Source organism: Hoplias malabaricus, chromosome 3 (assembly GCF_029633855.1).
Source record: "Hoplias malabaricus isolate fHopMal1 chromosome 3, fHopMal1.hap1, whole genome shotgun sequence".
NCBI classification, from domain to species: domain Eukaryota; kingdom Metazoa; phylum Chordata; class Actinopteri; order Characiformes; family Erythrinidae; genus Hoplias; species Hoplias malabaricus.
In genome coordinates, this window is record NC_089802.1 from 67,487,423 (window position 1) to 67,508,556 (window position 21,134).

The 21,134-nt window shown below is 37.6% G+C and overlaps 1 protein-coding gene across 2 annotated transcripts; it reads left to right on the top strand.

Moving 5' to 3' along the window:
* The first annotated feature begins 928 nt into the window (after positions 1 to 928).
* Positions 929 to 16,911, top strand: vapb (VAMP (vesicle-associated membrane protein)-associated protein B and C). 2 transcript variants are annotated; one of them, XM_066664294.1, is made up of 6 exons: positions 929 to 1,298; positions 12,561 to 12,713; positions 13,404 to 13,507; positions 13,792 to 13,872; positions 14,694 to 14,873; positions 16,035 to 16,911. In XM_066664294.1, exons 1-6 carry the CDS (start codon positions 1,241 to 1,243, stop codon positions 16,194 to 16,196), a joined length of 738 nt encoding a protein of 245 aa, XP_066520391.1. In that variant the 5' UTR covers positions 929 to 1,240; the 3' UTR covers positions 16,197 to 16,911. The 2 variants fall into 2 exon arrangements, with proteins under 2 accessions (XP_066520391.1, XP_066520390.1); XM_066664293.1 differs by having other exon boundaries at positions 934 to 1,298; positions 16,032 to 16,911.
* Positions 16,912 to 21,134: the final 4,223 nt, after the last annotated feature.

Below are 21,134 nucleotides of genomic sequence, written 5' to 3' on the forward strand. Positions count from 1 at the left end.
CTATGTGTCTAACCCACTTGCACCAGCACAACACACACTAACACACCATCACATCAGCGTCACTGCAGCACTGAGAATGACCCACCACCCAAATCATACCTTCTCTGAGGTGGTCCTCACCATTTAAGGGTAGAGTAAAATGGGGATAATGCATCCAGAGGTACAGGTGGACTACAGTCTGTAATTATAGAACTACAAAGTGCTCCTCTATGGTCAGTCAAGTTGATAATTGTAAGCAGGAAGTGAGGAAAATTAAGTGCAAGTGTGAGTGCAAGTGTGAGTACTGGGACATTTCCATAAATATCAATCTAAATGAATTAATTTACTTTCTGTGAGTGCTTCATCCAGAGCAGTGGGTCAGAATGTTGGGCGCAAGTCTGGAACACACCTTGGAAAAGGTCCATCACACTCACACTTATGGGCCATTTCAGACAGTCAAATCCACCGACGTGTTTTTGGATTGTGGAAAGATACTGGAGCACCCAGAGGAAACCTATGCGGACACGGGGAAAACACATGAAAAACTCCTCACAGACAGTAATCCGAGGCAGGGACTGAACCCTGAAGCTGTGTGACAGCGACACCTGTTGCCCCACCCTGCTGCCTTTATAGATTCATCCTTGCTTAAAATATCACATGACTTTTGGTGTTGTTCAAGGCACGGCAAATATGGTTAGGCCGTCCAGATGTTCAGAGTCTGCTCTGTTTAAACAACAGGCTTGTTGTCCTTTAAACTTCAGCTTCTAACCTTATTACTGATCCATCATCTTCAAGCATTCATATATTTTTTCTCAAATGTGTTACTATATCAATTCAATCTGAAGGTAAGCTTGTCTCTACGCATGGAATAAAGTATGGCCCAGACTCATTTTCAGTTGCCAAAACATTCTGACAACCCGATCCATGTGTCTGCAGCGGTGTAAGATTAATGAGACCGTTGGCATGGGCTTGAATGTCCACAGCAGAGAGACATCCACTCCGTGGCTATTGCAGGCAGCGTGACGTCACGCCAAGCCCCTCTCAGCCGCTTTCCTGCTGCATCACAAACAGTGAGAGGATCGGGTAGCGCTGGAGCGCTATTAGTAGAGTTTTTTTTGGGAGCAGGAATTATAAAGTATCGTCTTTTGCTGTTGCAATAAATAGACAAAATTCACACTTGCTCCCTGTAAAGAGAGTGTCAGCGAGGGCCGGTGTGTGTGTCTCAGAAATAACAAAATAACGACGTGAGAAACGCTGGGACATGGCCAGGCCAGAGCAAGTCCTGCTTCTAGAGCCTCAACACGAGCTGAAATTCAGAGGTGAGTTCAGCAGATAAACGCAGGAATGGAGGGATACTCACAGGCTACACAAGTAATTGCATGGCTAAGGAGGAGAGGAGGCATTTTTCAGAGGAGAGGGTCTGTGAGATGGCGTTCTCGATAGGCCTCAGTGTGTGATAAATGTGGGACATTAATGTCGCTGCTGGTTAGCTTCCCTTCGAGGTTAACTTCAAACGCCCTTCACTTCACGCGGTATAACGGTCAGCTCAGCTAAGCGGCGGTGGCTAATGTTAGCTTTCTCAGCAGTCGGTTCGGTTACACAGCTGGGCAGCTAACGTTAGCTTCACTTGGCTTGCCTTGCCTATTTTGGTTAGTGTGTCTATAGCAGCGTAGGCTAACGTTAGCAGGCCCTCCATTCTAAATACATAACCCTTCTGTTCTAATAAAGATTATAATGTACACGGGTCCAAACAAGTCAGTGCTGTCAGCTCAATTCTTGGAGGACTGTTTTCATTCAGCAGGTTATAGAGTACGCCTGCCTGGTCCCCTGATTTGGACTACGCAGGTTCTACCTTACACTGTACTAGCGCTTAGTCAAAATTACAGCCTTGACGTGCTGAGGAACTTTGAGCTAATATAAACATCGTTTTCAGATGAGGTTACTTTATCACCTCACATCATCTAACGGCCACTGGTGCAAAGACGCTCTGTTTCTGTTGTGTGGAATTTGCCTGATGCCACTTGTGATGTTTGCACCTAGTCTAATCCTCTTTTAACAACAAATGTACTTATTATTCACTATTTCCATAATCTGGAGCAGTGGACATTACAAGTGTGGGGATGTAAAGAAACACCACATTTGAGCAAAGTTAGTGGAGCCTGGTCTTTTTCTCCTCCCCTCCACTGCCACGCCTAAGTCATGATGACTGAGGGGTAACGTTATCACTCAGTATGTCTTGAGAGCAAGCACCATAACAGTACTATTACAGATTGAAATCAATTCTCTGTCTGTGCAATATAAAGGAAACATATGAAGCAACCTATTTTCACAGTAATATCACAAAGTTAATGTGAACTATTAGATTGCTTGGCAGTGCATAGCGGTGTATTGCACCCCACATAAACAATGCAGGGGATATCCTTTGATTATACACAGCACTGTGTGTAAATTTTGCAGAAGTTTTTTTTTATGCTAGATGATTACTGCAGCAGTGTATTTAAATGCATTTGGATAGTTATACATCTGGAATTAGCTAGGCCTTACTGGGTTTTAGTCCTTGCACAGTGGATTCTTGCTCATTGTAAATGATCTGAAGGCTTACGTCTTGGTTTTTGTGGATGCTTGACCTTTCATGCATAGTGTAGGGATGGAAATAAACAAGCACACCAAGTGCTGGTATTCCTTGAGTTCAGATTGTCCATATAATATGACAGTGTTTCTCAGTTGAAGCTGTCTGAATTTTTTGCAGATTGTTCCATGCTTATATAATTTTTTTTTGTCATATTTACTTAACACAGTGCATTGGTCCACACAAAACAAGAAACTTAAGAGCTGAACCAAGGCAGGAGAAAGATAGCACATGTAAGCATGCATTTTAAGCATGACATGCTTGATTAAGTCTTCATATGGTTTATAGCATTTTGTGGTGTTATCTTTTTTTCTTCTTCTTCTTCTTCTTGCAGATATGGGTTTTGTTTGTTTTAATTCAGCATGGATAAAATTACAAATTCCAAACACAGTATCCAAGAAATGCCTCTCGTGTACTTCGAGGGATGTATATACTCATAAATAAGAATGCCAGTCTAATCTTGTTTGAATTTTTTTTTACCTTGGCAGTGCAACAATATATTTACCGAATGATTATGTTCTTAGTCACCTCCATGTAATGTGTGTGTGTCTGTGTCTGTGTGTGTGTGTATGTATGCGTGGTTTAATAGTGTAACTGATTGCTGTAAGAATGTATGTGCAATTTAACTTTTTGCAGCTAGAAATATTGTGTCATGCATTGACAAGTGGTCTGTTTAATGTAGTGACTTGTAGCCTATATTTTAGTGAGCTCAACATGGGGTGTACTTCAGTAACCCATGGTTAACTATTAGCTATGGCTAACAATATGCTAGATTAGTTTCTTTATAAATAAGTAAGAAAACGAGGTTATATTTAAGAATGACAAAATTCAAAACACAACATGCTCAGTGAAACACCTCAGTATAAAAATATGTAAAATAATAAAAATCCAATAGAGGAATCCTATTGCATAGTATTTAGTTAAAAGATTAGTAATAGAATTATTGAATCCTATTTTCAATTCCTTGTATCAAGAGTTGGCACAATACCCCATATTTAATTTCTGATAAATAAATTCAAACATTGATTTTTTTGAAACAACGTCAATATACAGAATTATGCTATTTTAAATGCTACTCAAACTGAACATTCATTGTAAACACTAATCCAGTTCAGGGTCACACAGGGTCTGGAGCCTACCTGAACATTATTGGTCACTAAAGGTTCAAACAGTGCAAATATACCTTTTAAAGGTACAACAGTGGTTTTAAAGTCCAGTCTTGTTACCTAAAAGTTCATTAAATTCTGTTCTACAGAAGAAGAGGTGAATATTTTTAACATGTGTAAGATAAAAAAAAAAAACACAACATTAGTCCTGGAGATGAAGGGGATGTATAAAATCAACACAATTTTTTTTAATCTACACTCATAATTGAATTAGATACAATAATGTTTCCTAAATAAAGGTACAGGATATGTACACTTGAGGGTACCACCTCAGTGACAGTTTTTTGGTGGACAGTATCTCAAAATGAGGGAGTTTTTTTCTATATGACTACACGTGTGGTATGTCAAATTTCTGTCAAAGTACAAGGCCAGTATCCCGCATCAGTTGTGAGTTTAGTGCTGAGTTTGGGATTAAATGAGAGAGGAATGAAACTGAAAGCAGGAAAAATACTCAGAGGACACTTCAATCAACATATGTGTTATTTCACTTAATTTCAAACGTTCCTCTAGTATCAGTTTCTCAGAAACAGGTTTTCATCATCCAAAATTGTTTTGGTGTGCATTGTGGGGATGTGCTGCACAATGCAAAAACACTTCACTTGACTTTGTGCTCACAAATATGAGGCTTACGCAGCCCGACAGTGCCTCCTTCCCCATGGTTATACTGTGTTAATATTATTAATATTTTGAGACTGTATGATGGTATGAACAATTTAGATACTGCCCATCCCTACTGTAGGAGATGCTGTAGCCTTTCATTTGACAAACCTCCTCTCCAGTCAGAGTTGTTTTATTGCTGAAGTGCCATGCTCGCAACAGGAGCTGATTGGAATCACAAGTATAAGCTCCACAACAATCTTTGTGTTAGCGTTGGTTTGATCTGACAACAAAGCCCTGAAAAACTTGTGATTGTAGGTGGTTGTAGTGTTAGGTAACCACCACCAGTGCCTGAAGTTGGGCATTAAAATGTAGCTCCATGAAGTCTTCAAAGCTCACTGTGGCTAAAAGTGTCCAGTTCAGTAGTGTTCTCTGGCAGCTGGAGGTGTCATAGGATGCATGCTGATTTGATTCCTGTATCAGGGTTCTTGAAACAAGTTGAGTTAATTTCACAGTTACTGATGAGCTTTGTCTTAATGGAAGTGAAGACCTTAAAGTGAAGTGTATTAAACCTAAATATATAAAACACAAATAAAAGAAAAACACTGCCAGTGTTGTCATTTAAGGTGGAATGGAATTAGAATGCAGTTGAAAAAAAGTCTGTAACAGCGTGTTTTGTGGCTCACTATGTTCTCCTAAAGGTAATACTCGTTATCTAGTTTTCATACTCGTTTCATAGTTTAACCATTTAATCCGTCCTCCACTGTAGAGCTCCACTGCTCGCACCTGTGTTTATTTTCTGTGCCCTGTCCTCATTGGCTGCTGAAGGGATTCGTTCAGCCTTGAGTTGGTGGAGAGTTTACACTACGCAGCTATGTCCAAAGTTGTTTTGAAAAGAAATCAAACGTTTGATATGCTGAGACTGGTCTGAAACGCGATTTCGAGGCAAGAATATTTTGAATCGGGCTAAAAGTTGTGTAGTGTGACCCCAGCTTAAGGCATGGCACAGCAGCAATCCTTAAAGCGTGTTTCACAGTTTTGACAAATATCCCCATGAGAGCGTAAAAAGCTTTTCAGTCGGGCTATACTATGTCTTCATATTTATACTTGTTACTGAATTGTGGAAATATTTATTTTTACATGGCTCTGAAACTTTAAATTTTTTATCATGCTGTTAATAAAAAGTAAATGTTGTTCATTCAAGCTTATTATATCTGATTAGCGATACAGAACACTGCTTTAACAAAATCAAATCTGTAAGTATAGCAATATAATTAGCTGGATTTATAGGCATTTGTGTAGTAGTTAAGATAGATAGAGTTGGTATTGGTACTCTGTATCGGCATGAAATATCGGTATAGGTATCAGTATCGGAAGGGAATAATGGTAGTGAAGCTGTTACAGGCATTTGGACAAAACCATGTATGATTTAAGGTGACACAAAGCAGCAAGCTGGACAATAAGAAACTACCTTTGCTTCTTTTTCTTCTATTTTACCTTAAGGACTGCAGCTGTAACAGAATCAGAGAAATGCTGACTTGGATGCTGGAGGGTTGATTACAAAGTTAATTATACTAAAACTGTTTATTTATATATTGTTTTTTGTATAAATATTGTTGGTTTACACCTCAGTATATTCTTAAGCCAAAAAAAGGAGGGAGAGTACTAGGGGAGGGTCAGGTACAACTGTCAAAAAAGTTCACATTTTGGCTCAGAGTTCAAAATTTTGCTTAGGGCCCCAGGAAAGACTGGACTGGCTCTGTGCGCAGGTGGCTCCTCTTCGTCTTGCTCTGGGGCCTACTCGTGGTCGAACATATAGGGTTGGATAGTGTCTCTGTTTTCTGTCATTGTCACATGTGGTAATCTCTCAGCATAAACATGGGATAGTTGGGGTGTGGCCAGCAACAGCTTATTTGCATAAAAGTGACAAATAGGGTTGCAAAATTCCAGGAATTTTTTTAAGTTGGGAAATTTACCATAGGAATTAACGGAAATTAACAGCAATTAATGGGAATATTCAAAGCTAAAGGTGGGAAATTTGCATATAGCTGGTAAAAAAATATGCTAAAGCATAATCTTGGCTAAAATAATTAGATATGATACCAAAACAGTTGAACAGCAAAGCTGCTCCTCAATCCCAGGCACATGGCACATTACCCACTGAAGGGCTATTGAGACCACATCCCCTGTATGCACTGTACATTCCTCCATCACATGTACAGCATATGCTTGGATGATTTTTAGAAACCTGACACTCACCACTACTGAAAGCACACATTTGGACCAAAGGACTACCTAAAGTCAGGTAAGTTTTGACGAGGTTCATATTTGCACTGACAGTAAAAGCACTGAAAAATGTATGCAACTATTAAATCAAAGTGTAAGCTCACAGTTGCTTGCTATCTGGCAAAAAACAAAAAAAAAAGTTTACCCAGGCTAGCAAGAGGTTAGCTAACCAAGGCTAGCTTTTTGCCTCAACGGGTTTCTGTAACCAAGAATTAATACTTATTAATTATTTAACTATTTGAAATTAAAATTATTTAATTATTTAACATTTTGAAGACATTCAAAAATATTTCTATTGTTACAAATAATATTCATGTATGCTGTTGACAAAAAAGGGTATATTGATGATAGTTTATGATTATAGTTCCTTTAATTATTCAATATTTCCTATTAATTCCAATAAATTCCCAGAGTTCCCAACATTTTAATGGAACGTTTATGTTTTGGAATATTTCAAAAGTTCCCAAGCTAAAGTTCCCATGGAAAGTTACTGGTAATTTACTGGAACCCTAGTGACAGAGCTCTTAAATGGCTCATTCTGAAAGGGACAGATACTGGCAAGAATAAAGCTGGTGATATATCTTTATGTGAACATGAGCATGTTTTGTATAGACCATAGGCCTATTCTAACTTGTTTACAAAGAGATATAATATGTCCCCTTTAAGAAATGCTTCATCATTTCAATGCATAGTATTTTCCAGAAATATTTTATTTGTGTAGTTTAAGGCAATCAATTTTGTAAATGTGACATTCCTGGGGGAAGCCATGACCTTAAAGTTAGTAAGGCAGGTTTTGGGACCAGCAGGAATAATTCATCCATGCCTGAAGTGCTTTTGAGCAAGGCACCTAAACCCCAACTGCTCTCTATGGCTGGCAGCCCCCTCCTCCAGTTGTGTGTATGCTCACTGCCCTGTGGCTAAAAATATTGCTCATCAGTGCGTGTTTGTATGTTGACTTACATGGATTGGTTAAGTGCAGGATTAACAAAGCATCTCTTTGTCTTAGCCTCTTCCTCAACAATGAAATAAGTTCTTTTAAAAAGCTTCACCATCTGTGATTATGTTTTCCATCATCTAAAAAGCCAAAACAAATTATGTAGCTTCTGGGTGATCATATGCTTAAAGGTGCTTTCTGTTTTTGTGTACAACCGTGGTTATATGTTCTTGGAAAGTCCTGATACCCACACTTTCACCTCTAATCCCATGAATGAAACTGTTGCCTTGGGTCTGATTGGAAACAGTCGCATTTCTTGCAGTGCATGATCTCGGAAGATGTTCAGTTCTTAACATAGTTAGGAAGTCCCATTCCCTTCCTGTCCATATTAATTGTGTGAAGGCGACACTGAACATGAAGTCAAATAAACCAAAAAGCAACCAGAGTTAATCCCACCAGCTTTTTTCAAGACTTGAAGCAAAATCACATCATCAAATGGCTCAAAAAAGATTGAGAAGCTCCCAGCAACATTAGAAAAACATGTTTCAGCTTTAATACTTCAGCTTATTTGCAGTATAAGCCTTGTCAGTAAACCATGAGGGTAAAAACAAAAAAACTAATTATCATTCATTAATGGCATTAGAAGCAAATTGATAAATAAATCATGACATTGTGGTTATATCACTCAGCACAATTTTTTTGTATCACTTTTCTTTATTTGTGAGCTTATACAAAAGCAAGCACAATAGTACTTTAACCTTAAGTGTTTATAGGAGCGGCGTTTTTATAGTTAATACAAGGGTATATAAATTGCAATGTAGTAATCTATGCTTGGCTGCAGTTTACCTTAAAACTCTCTTTTTTTTTGCTTGTGCATTCAGCTGAGAGATAAATGTCTATGTCTCTGTGTGTTAGTAGGCTGTCTATGCTGTAAGTCTGTTACATGAAGTATTCACTGTATTCTTAGGACCCCTGGCAGCTGTTTCCACATGCCAGCTCAAAAACACACAGCTACTTACATAACAGACTAAAACTAATTTTAGAACCACAAGTTTTTCATTGACATTTGTTAGGCTGAAAAAAAAAGAAAAAAGAAAACGCTGTGATCAGATCCTGAATTAATGACAGGGTGTTTTCCATGGCTGCCAGAAGATCTGTTCCTTTTCTGATAATGTGAACAGTTTCCATAAGAAAAATATGAAAATACACCTGCCAGAGCTTAAATACAGTGCAGGTTAATGACATTGAAATGCAGTGCTGTTTTTAGTGCTGTAGTACTCACTGAATTCTGAGGTTTTGCTTTTCAGTCTATGGTTTATTTTGCTTTTAAAAAATGTTACTATGAGCCAAAATAATACGTGTCTTGAACACACATGCAACATGTAATTTGTTCACCATTCTTATATTTGAGAAATATTTTATTTGTCAGTTTTAGGAAACAGAAAAGAAATTGCAAAATGAAACCAAAAATATGTTGTTAGGAGGATTAGATATGCAAAGTTGAGTGTGTGTTATCCCCTGTGGTGTGTTAGAAAACCTATCACCCTGATGGTATCTTTTGCTGTCACTGGTGGTACCCTCAAGGGTATAGATTCAGTACCTTAAGTTAGGGAGCGTAATTGTATCTTATACCCTATTTTATCTCCAGACTTGTATTATTTTCTTTTATTTTACACAGTTCGAATGAAATCTTACAAATATTCACCTCTCCTGCTGGAGAAGAGAATGTAACATATATTAGGGAACATAACTGGACTTTAAAACTACGGTTGCACCTTTTGTAGGTACATTTAGTGACCTATAATGTACCTCTGCCTTTTTTCTTTCTTTCTTCTCCTGAGAGTAAACCATGTGTCCAATGATTCAATGTAGGCTCTGGACCACCTACCAAACATAATACTGGGATAAGATTCAGTCTTGAAAAATCATTTAGAGCAAAGGTAAACAACTTTTGTGTTGTTTGTGTGTGGAAGTTGAGCCGTCAGATGGCACTGTAAGTGAAAACTTTATGCTAATATGATAAATATACTCACTTGGGCTCAAACGTAATTCAGAAAACCTTTTTCACTTAACACAGTCCACCAAGAAGTGATGCATCAGGCTACCTCATGAAATGCTTGAAACTGAATTAGGCAAGAGTATGCTATACTGTTAAAGTGTATTAGGACATTCTGGTAAAAACAGTTCTGAGGGAGTTCTGGAGCCATTATGGTAGGGGAAACTGAGCTTTAAAAAAAAAAAAGCTGTCAGTTTACCAGTCGATTTATGCCTCCATCCTTACTTATGGTCATGAGCTTTTGAGTTATGACTGAAAGAATGAGCTAGTAGATAATGAAAATGAGTTTTCTCTGATGGGTTGCTGAACGTACTCTCTATGATCAGTTGAGGAATGCTGATCCTGGATAGAGGCACAGCCAACTTGGAGGAGGCCCCGGGATAGACCCAGGACCTGCTGGAGAAATTATATCTTCCGGCTGGCCTCTGAGTGCCTGAGTTTCCCATAGGAATAGTTAGAGGATGTTGTGGATGCTAAGGATTTTTTTATATGCCCTGTTGCTACTGTGACCCTGAAATGGATAAAGTTTAAAAGAAGATGATGATGATGATGATGATGATAAAGATGATATCCATTCAAATGCAGAAATGCTACAGAGCTTACTTGTGCCAGATGTCGTCTTGATGGTCTGAAACCTGTGCTTTGTTCATATGTGTCCAAATTTAGTTTTTCAAATGCTTGCCGAATTTGAGTGAGCATATAGGTATTTTGCACAAGATCAAAACACGTTTGGCTCCTCCTTGAATACTGAACTCGTATTTCAAAATATGTTATAATATTTTGACATTATAATAAAGTTATGTGTCTGCAGTATAGAGTCAGTTAAATGCCAATGACAGATTCTTGTTTTAATTGCTTATTACAAGATGTTCCTTTTTAACAGTATCTACACATTATTAAAAAAATAATGATGGACTTGAATGTGGCCAAGAGTGAAAGCAAAAGCAAAGAATTGCATTTGTTGTCTTTAGATAAAAGATTCCGCTCAAAGATTGCAAAAAGGTTTGCAAAATAATTTTATTCAACATTGTGTTTGTATTTCAAATTACATTTGGTCCCTTAGATATTACAAATCTGGCCCAACTACATTGAACATTTTGTGGCTGATATCCAGGCAATAATTTATATAAATTTAAAAAGATGTTTTAAAATGGACCAAATTTCCAGAAAAATGATTGATTGATTGATTGATTTAGTTATTAATTCGTTTTATTTATTTATTTGTCTTTTTATTTCATTTGTTTTTGTTTGCCTACTGGGCCGGCCTAGTAGAGGCATTTTCCCTTACTGACTGACTGACTCCTAATGTTCCGCATTTCCGCCGACAAAAACTGGTTCGCAAACCAGAACAATTAGTTCACAGCTAGAACCAAAGGACAGTAGGTTCTTCTCAAGAAAGAGCTCAGAGTCTCAAATACAGCATTATCGCCCAGCGGAGCTGGATGGTGCCATTTAGAAAGCTAGATATAAATAAATAATAGGAAATAAAACAGGAACATGCTCTGTTTGTGTGTGTTTCTGGGGCTGTGTTTGGCTCTGCATTAGTTATGTTACTCCGCTGTTCACAATCTCAGCAGGACTACTTGGCAAACACGTTTCATATCTCACAGAGAGAGGAGTTCTGCTGAATTTGTCTTATTTCAGTGTGTGTCTTTGCCTGAAATATTGTAAAGGGAAGTGGTGGGGAGACATTTTGTAGTGTTAATGTGTTTATATAAAGCCATATAGCAGCGCAAAGCCACATTACATTTCACATGCTTTACTCTAACCAGCTACGTTGAATAAATAAGTAATTGTAATTCTTATATTATGAATTACTATATATTATAAACAAATCTTTGTGCTCTTTTTTCATTTTTTGCATTCATTAGTCCTTATTTTCTGTACAGCACAATCACATAATAAAAAAACACATGTAAACAAAGACATTGATATGAAGCACCAATGCTTCTCCAGACTTTCTAAGGACAAGGGTATGTATTTTGGGCTTTCCAGGTTTGAAATGCCAGAAACACCTCTGTGACAATGGCTAATAGCGGTCCGGATAAACTAGGCTTGCGTAGTTTTCTATTTTCTTGTTTTTGAAAATGCAGTAAAACAGCTGAGGACAAGCAGTTTCTGGCCTTGCCCTACACTTATGCATTTCTCCAGATTTCTTGAATTGCTTTAAAATATTATGTTAGGTATTTTAAAGTGTTTTTGTGTAATGTAAAATTGTATTTCAAAATTCAAACATTTTGATTTTAGGTTGGTTTCTCTCTTAAATAATATGATTTAATTATCATTTTTAAGACTATGCAACAATTAACCTAAAGTGACAAAAGTCCAGGAAAATGTTAAAATTTGACTTAAAAAATTTAACTGTAAAACAGTTAACTGTTGAACAATTCTATTATGAACTTTGGACCAAAGTAGTCAGCCATGATCCTTATTTGCAGAATATTCATGTTTTAAAATATTTACTTCTTTACAAGCAAACTTTTTACTCCTGTTTTGCCTGTCCCACACGTGTCATACATGCAATCAGTGTGAACTTTTTGTTCCCCATATTCACAACTGTATAAAGCGTAACTAATGAGTTTGAGATTATTTTTGCAGATGGAAATAATACTCTTGATTAAAAAGAGACATTATTATTATATTAAAGAGAGGTCTATGACTTCAACACAACACATTTTTTCTATTATGTGAGAATAAACTGCCAACACGAGAAAAAAAATGTAGTTGCTTACTGCACATCAAGCTGGTGCTGAAGGCACAAGAAAATGCACCAGTACCTCTGTCTTTTATCTGCTCTAAATTATATGCCCTAGATAGATTTGCAATACTTAGGAGCTAGGAATTTATGCCATTTAGGCATTTTTTTTAGTTTAATATTTCTAAAGGATCAAAATTTTCTGTCCTTTGTTTTAGGTCCATTTACGGATGTGGTGACCACAACTCTAAAGCTTGCTAACCCCACAGACAGAAATGTGTGTTTTAAAGTGAAGACAACTGCTCCACGCCGCTACTGTGTGCGGCCAAACAGTGGAGTGATTGATGCTGGAACCTCAATTAATGTATCTGGTAAATACAAGTTTGATCAACACCTCTTTAACTTACTTCACATAACAAGCATAGCGTAGGGAGCTAAATATTTGAGATCACAAAGCTAATCCTTTTGGTTGAAGTGTATAAAAATTTTTAATCTTAAAGATATTCACACAATAAGAAGTAAACAGTATTATACTCTAGTAATATCTCCTGTAAACCCTATCCTTGCAAACACTTGTGTCTTTTACAGTCAGTGATGTAAACATAGTGAGTGACACTGACAAGGTGGTGATGTGTTAGAATGTGTTGTTGGTATGAGTGGATCAGACACAACAGTACCTCTAGAGATTTTTTAAATTCAGACACACCTTCCTGACTTGTATTATAGCATCAGGAGTTTTTAAACCCCTCAGTTTTACTGCTGGACTGAGAATAGTCCACACAAACTGTGCAGCCACAGTAGATAGAAGGTAGGGGTGTCTAATAGACACAGTAATTAATAACTCCAGCATCACTGTGTCTGATCCATTCTTTCCAATGTAGCACACACATACACCATTACCATGTCAGTGTCACTGCAGTGATGAGAATGATCTGATTATGCGCAGTTATCGGTTTATGATGCATTTAAACACACTCAATATTATTTTATTTGTATGTGTGTGTCATTAATAAGCTGTGAAGAATGTTCTGATTTTTAAAGAGTGTTTGTTTATTTTGCAGTGATGCTGCAGCCCTTTGATTATGACCCTAATGAGAAGAGCAAACACAAATTTATGGTACAGTCTTTAATCGCTCCACCTGACATGACTGACATGGAAGGAGTGGTAAGTGACTATTTAGCAAAATTAAAAAGATTATATTCTTGACTTTCTTGTATGTGTACAAGGAAACTGAAATGCAATGTAAGAATTTGTAGTTAATTTTTACCATCAGTTTGGTCAGTGGACATCTTAATTTTTCAGTTAAATAAAGGTTCAAAGGAATGAATAAATCAAAGATTCCTGTATTTGTTGCATTTTACACAATGTCTCTTCTTGTCCAGAAAACATTATTATCCTGTTCTTCACTAATGATATTTTTTTTTTCTTTTCTTTGTCTGCCTGTACAGTGGAAGGAGGCCAAGCCTGAGGAGTTGATGGACTCCAAGCTGCGGTGTGTCTTTGAGATGCCAATTGAGAATGAGAAAACGGTACTATGCCATACCTGTCCACATCTCATTATTAGATTTTCTATTTTCTATTCATCAAAGAAAAATAATAAATTATGGACATAAATATTTATATTATATATACTCAGTGTATTTTTAAATGCCAGGCTTTTCAGGTTTAGGCTGAGGGCCACATTATGTAATACTGGGCAATATTGATAATAAAATTCAGTAGTATTTTTTTTAATGGATTTTATACTAGAGCAACATGTATTTCAGAAGGTAGATCTTTCTGTATTACAATATTCTAAAGCACCAAAGAAATAACATAGATAATAACAATAGAGAATGGGGACCATGCATATTTACTGTATATAGGCTGATTTTTATAGGATCCATGTGTAGCTTTATGCAACAGTTATTTTTTTGTTGTGTGGGTCTGACCAAAGACAAGGCTATGTGGCACTAGGGATGGCCGGTATCCACATTTTTAATACTGTCATACCTCCCTGTTTTGGCATTATATTAATTTAAATACAATTTCTGGAGTGGTCCAAAAGGTTTTGTTGCTCTCTTGCAAAATATATGTGCTCATGTGGGCCATATGTGGGCCCCCAGTGGACAAAACATTCTCCAACCATGCTTTAGGCTCAAGCCAAGGCCAGTCTAGTTAAGTCAAAGTATGTGCTAGATGAATATAAAGAGTTTTCATGTTATATTTTTCTTATATTTCTCATGATTATATCAACATGAAATTGCTATATATGTATTAGGGAATATTATTTTTGTGTAATTATTTGATTTATCTCATGACGTGTGCGTGTGTGTGTGTGTCTGTAAAAACATGGCGAATTTATCAACAGCATGACATAGACAGCAATAAGATGATGTCCTCTAGTCTTTTGAAATCGGAGTCATCCACAATGTCCATGAAGTCAATGGTGTCCAGTCTGGATGATGGAGAGGTGAAGAGGATTATGGAGGAGTGTAAGAGACTTCAGATGGAGGTGCAACGACTACGGGAAGAAAACAAACAAATTAGGGTAAACTTTGTTCCAAAGTCAATGCTCTAAAATACATTTTCTGAAATATATTAAGCCACTGCACAATTTTTAGCCCCTTTTTGTCAACAATTCTAATTGAAGTTGAGCCTGCTATTTTTGGACAATCTGAAAACAGTTGAAAGGAAAGTTCAAGTAATATGCGAGGAGCATAAGACTCCTATTTGGAGCATATCAGATATGTTTGAATTTTCTACCAGACTTAGTCTAGTAGACTAGTATTTTATATTGTTCTGACTAAAGTCTGAATGGATCACTTCAATAGCCAGTTAAATGAGACCACACAAATATAAACACGAGATAGATAAATAAAACCAGCACTGTTTAAAGTGGTGCTAAATTCACACAAGGAGACAACAGTCTTTCTTTGGGTCAGTTAAAATGGGGATGCAAACAATAACAGCAGCAAGCTGTTGTACTTTCATTTTTCTGTCTGCATCTCCTAGGCAAGAGAGACGTATTTTATTTAAAGCATGTTCAATTCAGTGTGACTGACATTTTTAAGTCAATATAAAAATCAGTCTGGATGTGTGCCTTTGTATAATCTGCTACGAAGGTTTTAAGAAGACAAATATGGGAACATAAGAAAGGGCTTTTTTTTCTACTGCCCGATGTGCTAAAACCTCTGAATACATGTTCAGATGGTGTATTTTTGTGGTTCCAACTGAAAATGGTATCAGAATCCCAATAATTGTAGCCAAAGCCTGTATAGAAATGTCCGTGTACCAGCATTGCAAAAATAGAAATTTTATTTGCATGCATCAGTTATTATCACATGAATTATCACAATATAAAGAGTTTGTTTAGCAACATTAGCCAGAGAAGCGTAATATTCAGAGTACTTATGCTGCAGCCATGGGGTGTTCTTTGAAAATATTTTTATGCTCGACAGTAAAACATCAGCCTTGCTTGATTCTGTGTTTGTCTGTGTAATTGTACCCTGAGCTTATTCATAGAGCAGTATATTGTTTATTATCAGCTACTATGTTAATATAACTAGAAAATGGCCAAATGTAATTGCTAAATGATTATTGATTACAATTCATTTAATATGTTTCCATGGTTCCAAATGTCACAACACTGCAGAGCATAAGATGATATATATTTTCCCCCTTCCTATCTCTTCCAATATCCCCACAGCAGGAGGACGATGGTCTGCGAATGAGGAAGAGTCCTTTGATGGCAGCTCAGCAGTCCTCATCCTCATCAGTTACAGTGAAGGAGGAAGGCTTGAGCATCAGGGTGATTGCTCTTATCGTGCTGTTTTTTGTCATTGGTGTCATTGTTGGCAAATTGCTCTTGTAAGGATTAAGAAGGGAGCAGCAACAGCATGCATTTTGGATGAATCAAAACAAAAACGGATGCAGAATTTGTGCGATTGAAATGCCATGTCCTTTGGGTAATGTTGGATTACTGCATTATTTAAAATGAAAAGAAATTTGACTAATATTTTCATCTTATGTGCAAGGAATCATTCAAGGGAAAAAATAAATAAATAAATGGACTGTCTCTGCTGTGAGAAATTGGCATTTTGGCCCTCTTTCAAACCTATATTAGTCTCAATTTGAAACAAATGAATAAAATAATAATAATAATAATAAAAATTTAAATGTACCGTCAACCCCAGATGTGCAACAAAGATAAACTGCAGTCGGCTGAATATTTATGATTCTTTATTTTATTTTTTTCATGGAGGCCAGAGTTTTGCTAGCCCATAATCTGTAGAAACACTAAAAAACTCTGTGAAAAGTGTTAATATATGCGTCCGTCCTTGAAATCAAACCTCATTTTATGAAGTAATTTACGTCAGAGGGGTGTGGTTTGGAGTAGTGCAGGGCTAATGTATTTAAAAAACAAATAAATAAAAAAAAGAAAAACCCAAACGCTTCCAATGAGCTTTGCACAGACCGAATTCCCTGTTGTAACGATCAAGGTAGTGTTACATGTAATATTTCTTTATCTTCTTCCTTTTGACAGTTGATAGATATTTGATTGCATGTCTCCGACAAAAAAAGAAAAACCGTTTTACTTTGTTGAGTTGTAACTGAAGTTTTGCTTCATTTCAGCCCTTTGGCACTGCTCAGATTCATTTATGCAAAAATGTAAATTTAAATGTTGATATTTGTTTTTATTGCTTTAACTATATTATAATAATAATGCAGATACACAGACTAAGCTCGGGCAAAGCTCTAGGTTTCCGATTCGATGAAAGCGATCCCGTTCTGGACGTCATTGCCTTGTTACGCGCATCAGAAAACGCATTATGAGGCCAAAAGGTGACCTATCTTTCTTCCAACATTATGTGCAATACTGGACAAATCAAATTGCAGTTTTGTGCTACAGCGTTCACAATACACACTAAACCTTCTAAGGGCCTGTCCCCTGTGTTGCTCATGTGTTTATAAGCCATGCCACCTTAGTTCTGTTTTCAAACAAATGCATGGCTCCAATTTGCCTTGAGTCCTTTTTATTGTATGTTATACACTGGTTTATCCTGCTGTTAGGCTTTAAAGACTGTAACTAAAGACTCTACCATTTTACTCAACACCTTTATTTTTCATTTCATGCCCTGTTTTGTTTTTAAGATTTTTGAATTAAGTTATGAATAAAGCTTTTATTGCACAGCACTGTTTCTATGAAAGAAATGCACTGCATCTGAAGAATGTTTTCTAAGTATCTTCTCACCAAACCTGTTTGTTCTTTCACCTTCTCACAGTATTTGAGACACAAACGATGAAAGCTAAAAAGAAACTCTAAATCTGTACAAGGGACCATTTTGTGACCTGGTGTTTTTTTTTGTCTCATGGGTTTTTATGTTTTAATGGTGCCCCTTTACTCTTTGTTTCTTCTTTTACCCCAAAAAGGCAATTATTTCAGTCTGTATCATCTCATTTATTCAAGTTACTGAGTACTAAGAACAGAGAAGCTGAAAACTTTAACACTTTGTTTGTTTTGAGAGGTTTTCAGGGAGTAGTAATAGAATAGTAGTAATGAATTTATGACTGCAGTTTACTGTAGAACTATGGAATAGGAGGGCTTTGGAGGCTGAGAAGCCAGTGGACTGGCTCATGAAATCTCTTTTAAAATAATTATGAAGAATCTGTCCTAGTGCCCCTGACCTTCACCATGATATAAACCAGAAGGTGTCGTTTTGTATGTATATAAATAAATACTTAAGTCTATCTAAGATGAAAATAAAGATTGATAATCCTAGTCATGTAGTCTATTATGGTGTACAAAACAAACTTCCAACTTTGTTGGACTATGTAGCATCTTAATAAATTCAATCAGTAAAGCCCCAGACGCAACTCTGTGATGTCCTTTCTTCTTCCAAGATAGTCAGCGATTTTTATGGTCTGTTTTAGATCTTCAGTTTTTCTGTTGAAACATCAGTTTCAATTATATGTATGACTTTTTTCATAGTTTCTGCATAATCATATTGTAAACAAATGCAACATTATAAAGAAGCAACTAATCAGAGGTTTTCAAAATTGTGGTAATTGGAAAGAAGATATCTGAACCAGGTATCTACCAAGTGAGATTATAACACTAAATCTTTGCAAATCGTTTGCATGTTGTCTAAGACCTATTTGATAATTAATTCTGTAATGCCTCTCAGATACCAACAGTTTGTAGCAGAAATGATTTTATTATTTGATTTTCAATAATAAAGTGTTTAGGCAAAAATTACTTAATAATTCAAAGCTTTATGCAGCCAGTACAGATCATGAATGGAATGCAACTACAACGCAAACTAACTGCTTTAGTCTTCAGGAAATTAATTCATTCTTTGTCTGTAACCACTTATCCAGTTCAGGGTCGTGGTGGGTAAGGAGCCTACCAGGAATCGCTTTGCGCAAGGCTGGAACACCCTGGAGGGGGTGCCAGTCCTTCACTGGGTGACACACTGACACTTAGGAACACTTTGAGCCTTGAACAATTTTGAAACCTACCAATGTGAGTTTTTGGACTGTGGGAGGAAACCAGAGCACCCGGAGGAACCCTACACGGACACGGGAGAACACACCAAACTCCTCACAGTCATCCGGAGCGTTGCTTGAAACCACGATCCCAAGACCCTGGAGCTGTGTCATAGAGAAACTACCTGCTGCACCACCATGTCACCCCATTTCAGGAAACTGACCTAGTTAAACTTGTCCTCAAAATCCTCATTATGTATATTAGACCATAGTCATATAAGTTTACTCAGGGATGTTACCACAAATAACTTTTCCTCTACTGACAATACTAAACTCTTCTCCCAGTCTTTTATAAGTAGTGAGGGAAGCCTTTGATTAAAAAAATAAATAGTCCCTGTGAGCGCTCAAAGCACGTGTGCAAAAGCACTAATAAAAATGGTTCTGCAGGTAACGCTGCCTTTGAGGCTGAAAGCAATGAATGTGATTGGTTAAAACGGACTGGGCGGAGTTGCTGTTATCAGGGCTGTCTATTAGTAGTAGTCACATTTACTAGGCTGGTTAGTGCAAATAGTCAGGCTGTGGAGGGCGTGCTATTTTCAATTTGCACAAATAGACACTCTTATAGCTCCATGAGCTCAATAAAAGGGTGGCACAGCAGGTAGTGTCACAGTCACACAGCTCCAGAGTCCCGCTTCGGGTGACTGTCTGTGAGGAGTGTGGTGTGTTCTCCACATGTCCACGTGGGTTTCCTTCGGGTGCTCCAGTTTCCTCCCACAGTCCAAAAACACATTGGTAGGTGGATTGGTGACTCAGAAGTGTCCATAGGTCTGAGTGAACGTGTGAGTGTGTGTCGCCCTGTGAAGGACTGCCCCCCCCCCCTCCAGTGTGTGTTTTTGCCTTGCGCCCAATGATTATGGATAGGCTCCGGACCCACAGTGACCCTGAACTGGATAAGTGGTTAAAGACAATGAATGAATGACTGAATGATCACACCATTTTTACTAGACCAGGGGTAGGAAAACTTTGGCCTGCGGGGCATAAACAGCCATTTGTTCCACTCTGTATGATCCACCAGATAATAACAAGCGTCTTATCATTTAAGGCAAAGAGTTTGCTTTTTGACGGATGTGAAAGTAAAGCCAGTGACCTTTGTGTGTAGAGAAGCCCTTGCAGATCTCCAAAGAAGGCTGAAGGAAAGCACAATCCTCAGGAATAATCTGACCACACAGCTAGCTTATTTCCAGTGAGCTAAACAGAGCTGGACAGTGCAACAGAGGCAAGTGTGTGATGAGTTGAGGTCAGGTTTGTGAAGCACTATGTCCAGATTAGCTGGCTCTGTTTCTCTCTGATTTTTGTTTCAACATTTGGCTGCAACTAGATCTGTAAATATTAATGTGGCCCCCAGGGGGAAAAGGTTTCCTCACCCCTGTACTACACAGATGTATCTATGCAGGTGTGTCCAGGGTATTTCTGTATGTAAAAAAAAGGACATTTGGATGCTTGCCTCGCATACCTACTCCTGCCTGATTGGTAAACTGCTGAACATATTTCACTACTCCATGTTAGGACACTGTCAGCCATGTCAGACTAGGAAAGTTCCTGTATCCAGAAAAAAGGTGATCTTTAATAATTTTTAATTTATACAGATTTGCAGTGGATCCTGATATGCAGGCACATGAACCAGCGTAAAATAGAATGGGCTGGCACAGGCAGAAAGGCCATGGTGGAGGAAGGTGCGGTGAGTTCCTACCTGGTTCTGTATGATGCCAATTGGCAAAATAATTAAAAAATCAGTTTGTTTTGTTGTAGCACAGTGTGTCTTTGTATTCTGGTGTTTCAGATTAGTGTTAGTTGAGCTGCATGCATTGTTTAGGCACTGGTGCCTAAACACTAGAGAACGCAAGAGTGCATATGCATGCAAAACTTGTCCATCTAGAACGTGTGTATATTGCTAAACCAGGGATGTGTGTAGTGTTAGAAGTCCAACTAACAAATGAGAAAACTGACACTAACCTGACAAACCAGAATACAAAGGCATTCTGTGCCAGGGTTCCATATTCAGACAATCTGGCAGCATACAGATTTGGGAACAATTCATCACACCAATTAGCCTGTCCACCATCTTGGATTTTCATGCTTCCTCTGTCTGTGCCTGCCCACACTTTTTTATTGGTTGACATGCCTACACGTTGAAGCAAGGCACGAATACACCCTGGAGGGGGCGCTAGTCCTTCACAGGGCAACACACACACTCACACATTCACTCACACACTCTGATACTTTTGAGTCGCCAATCCACCTACCAACTTGTGTTTTTAACCAC

Coding starts and splice junctions, on each gene's coding strand:
- vapb (XM_066664293.1), top strand. CDS start 1,241: ATGGCCAGGCCAGAGCAAGTCCTGCTTCTAGAGCCTCAACACGAGCTG. Junction 1,299..12,560: donor ACACGAGCTGAAATTCAGAG/GTGAGTTCAGCA, acceptor CCTTTGTTTTAG/GTCCATTTACGGATGTGGTG. Junction 14,874..16,031: donor AAGAAAACAAACAAATTAGG/GTAAACTTTGTT, acceptor ATATCCCCACAG/CAGGAGGACGATGGTCTGCG.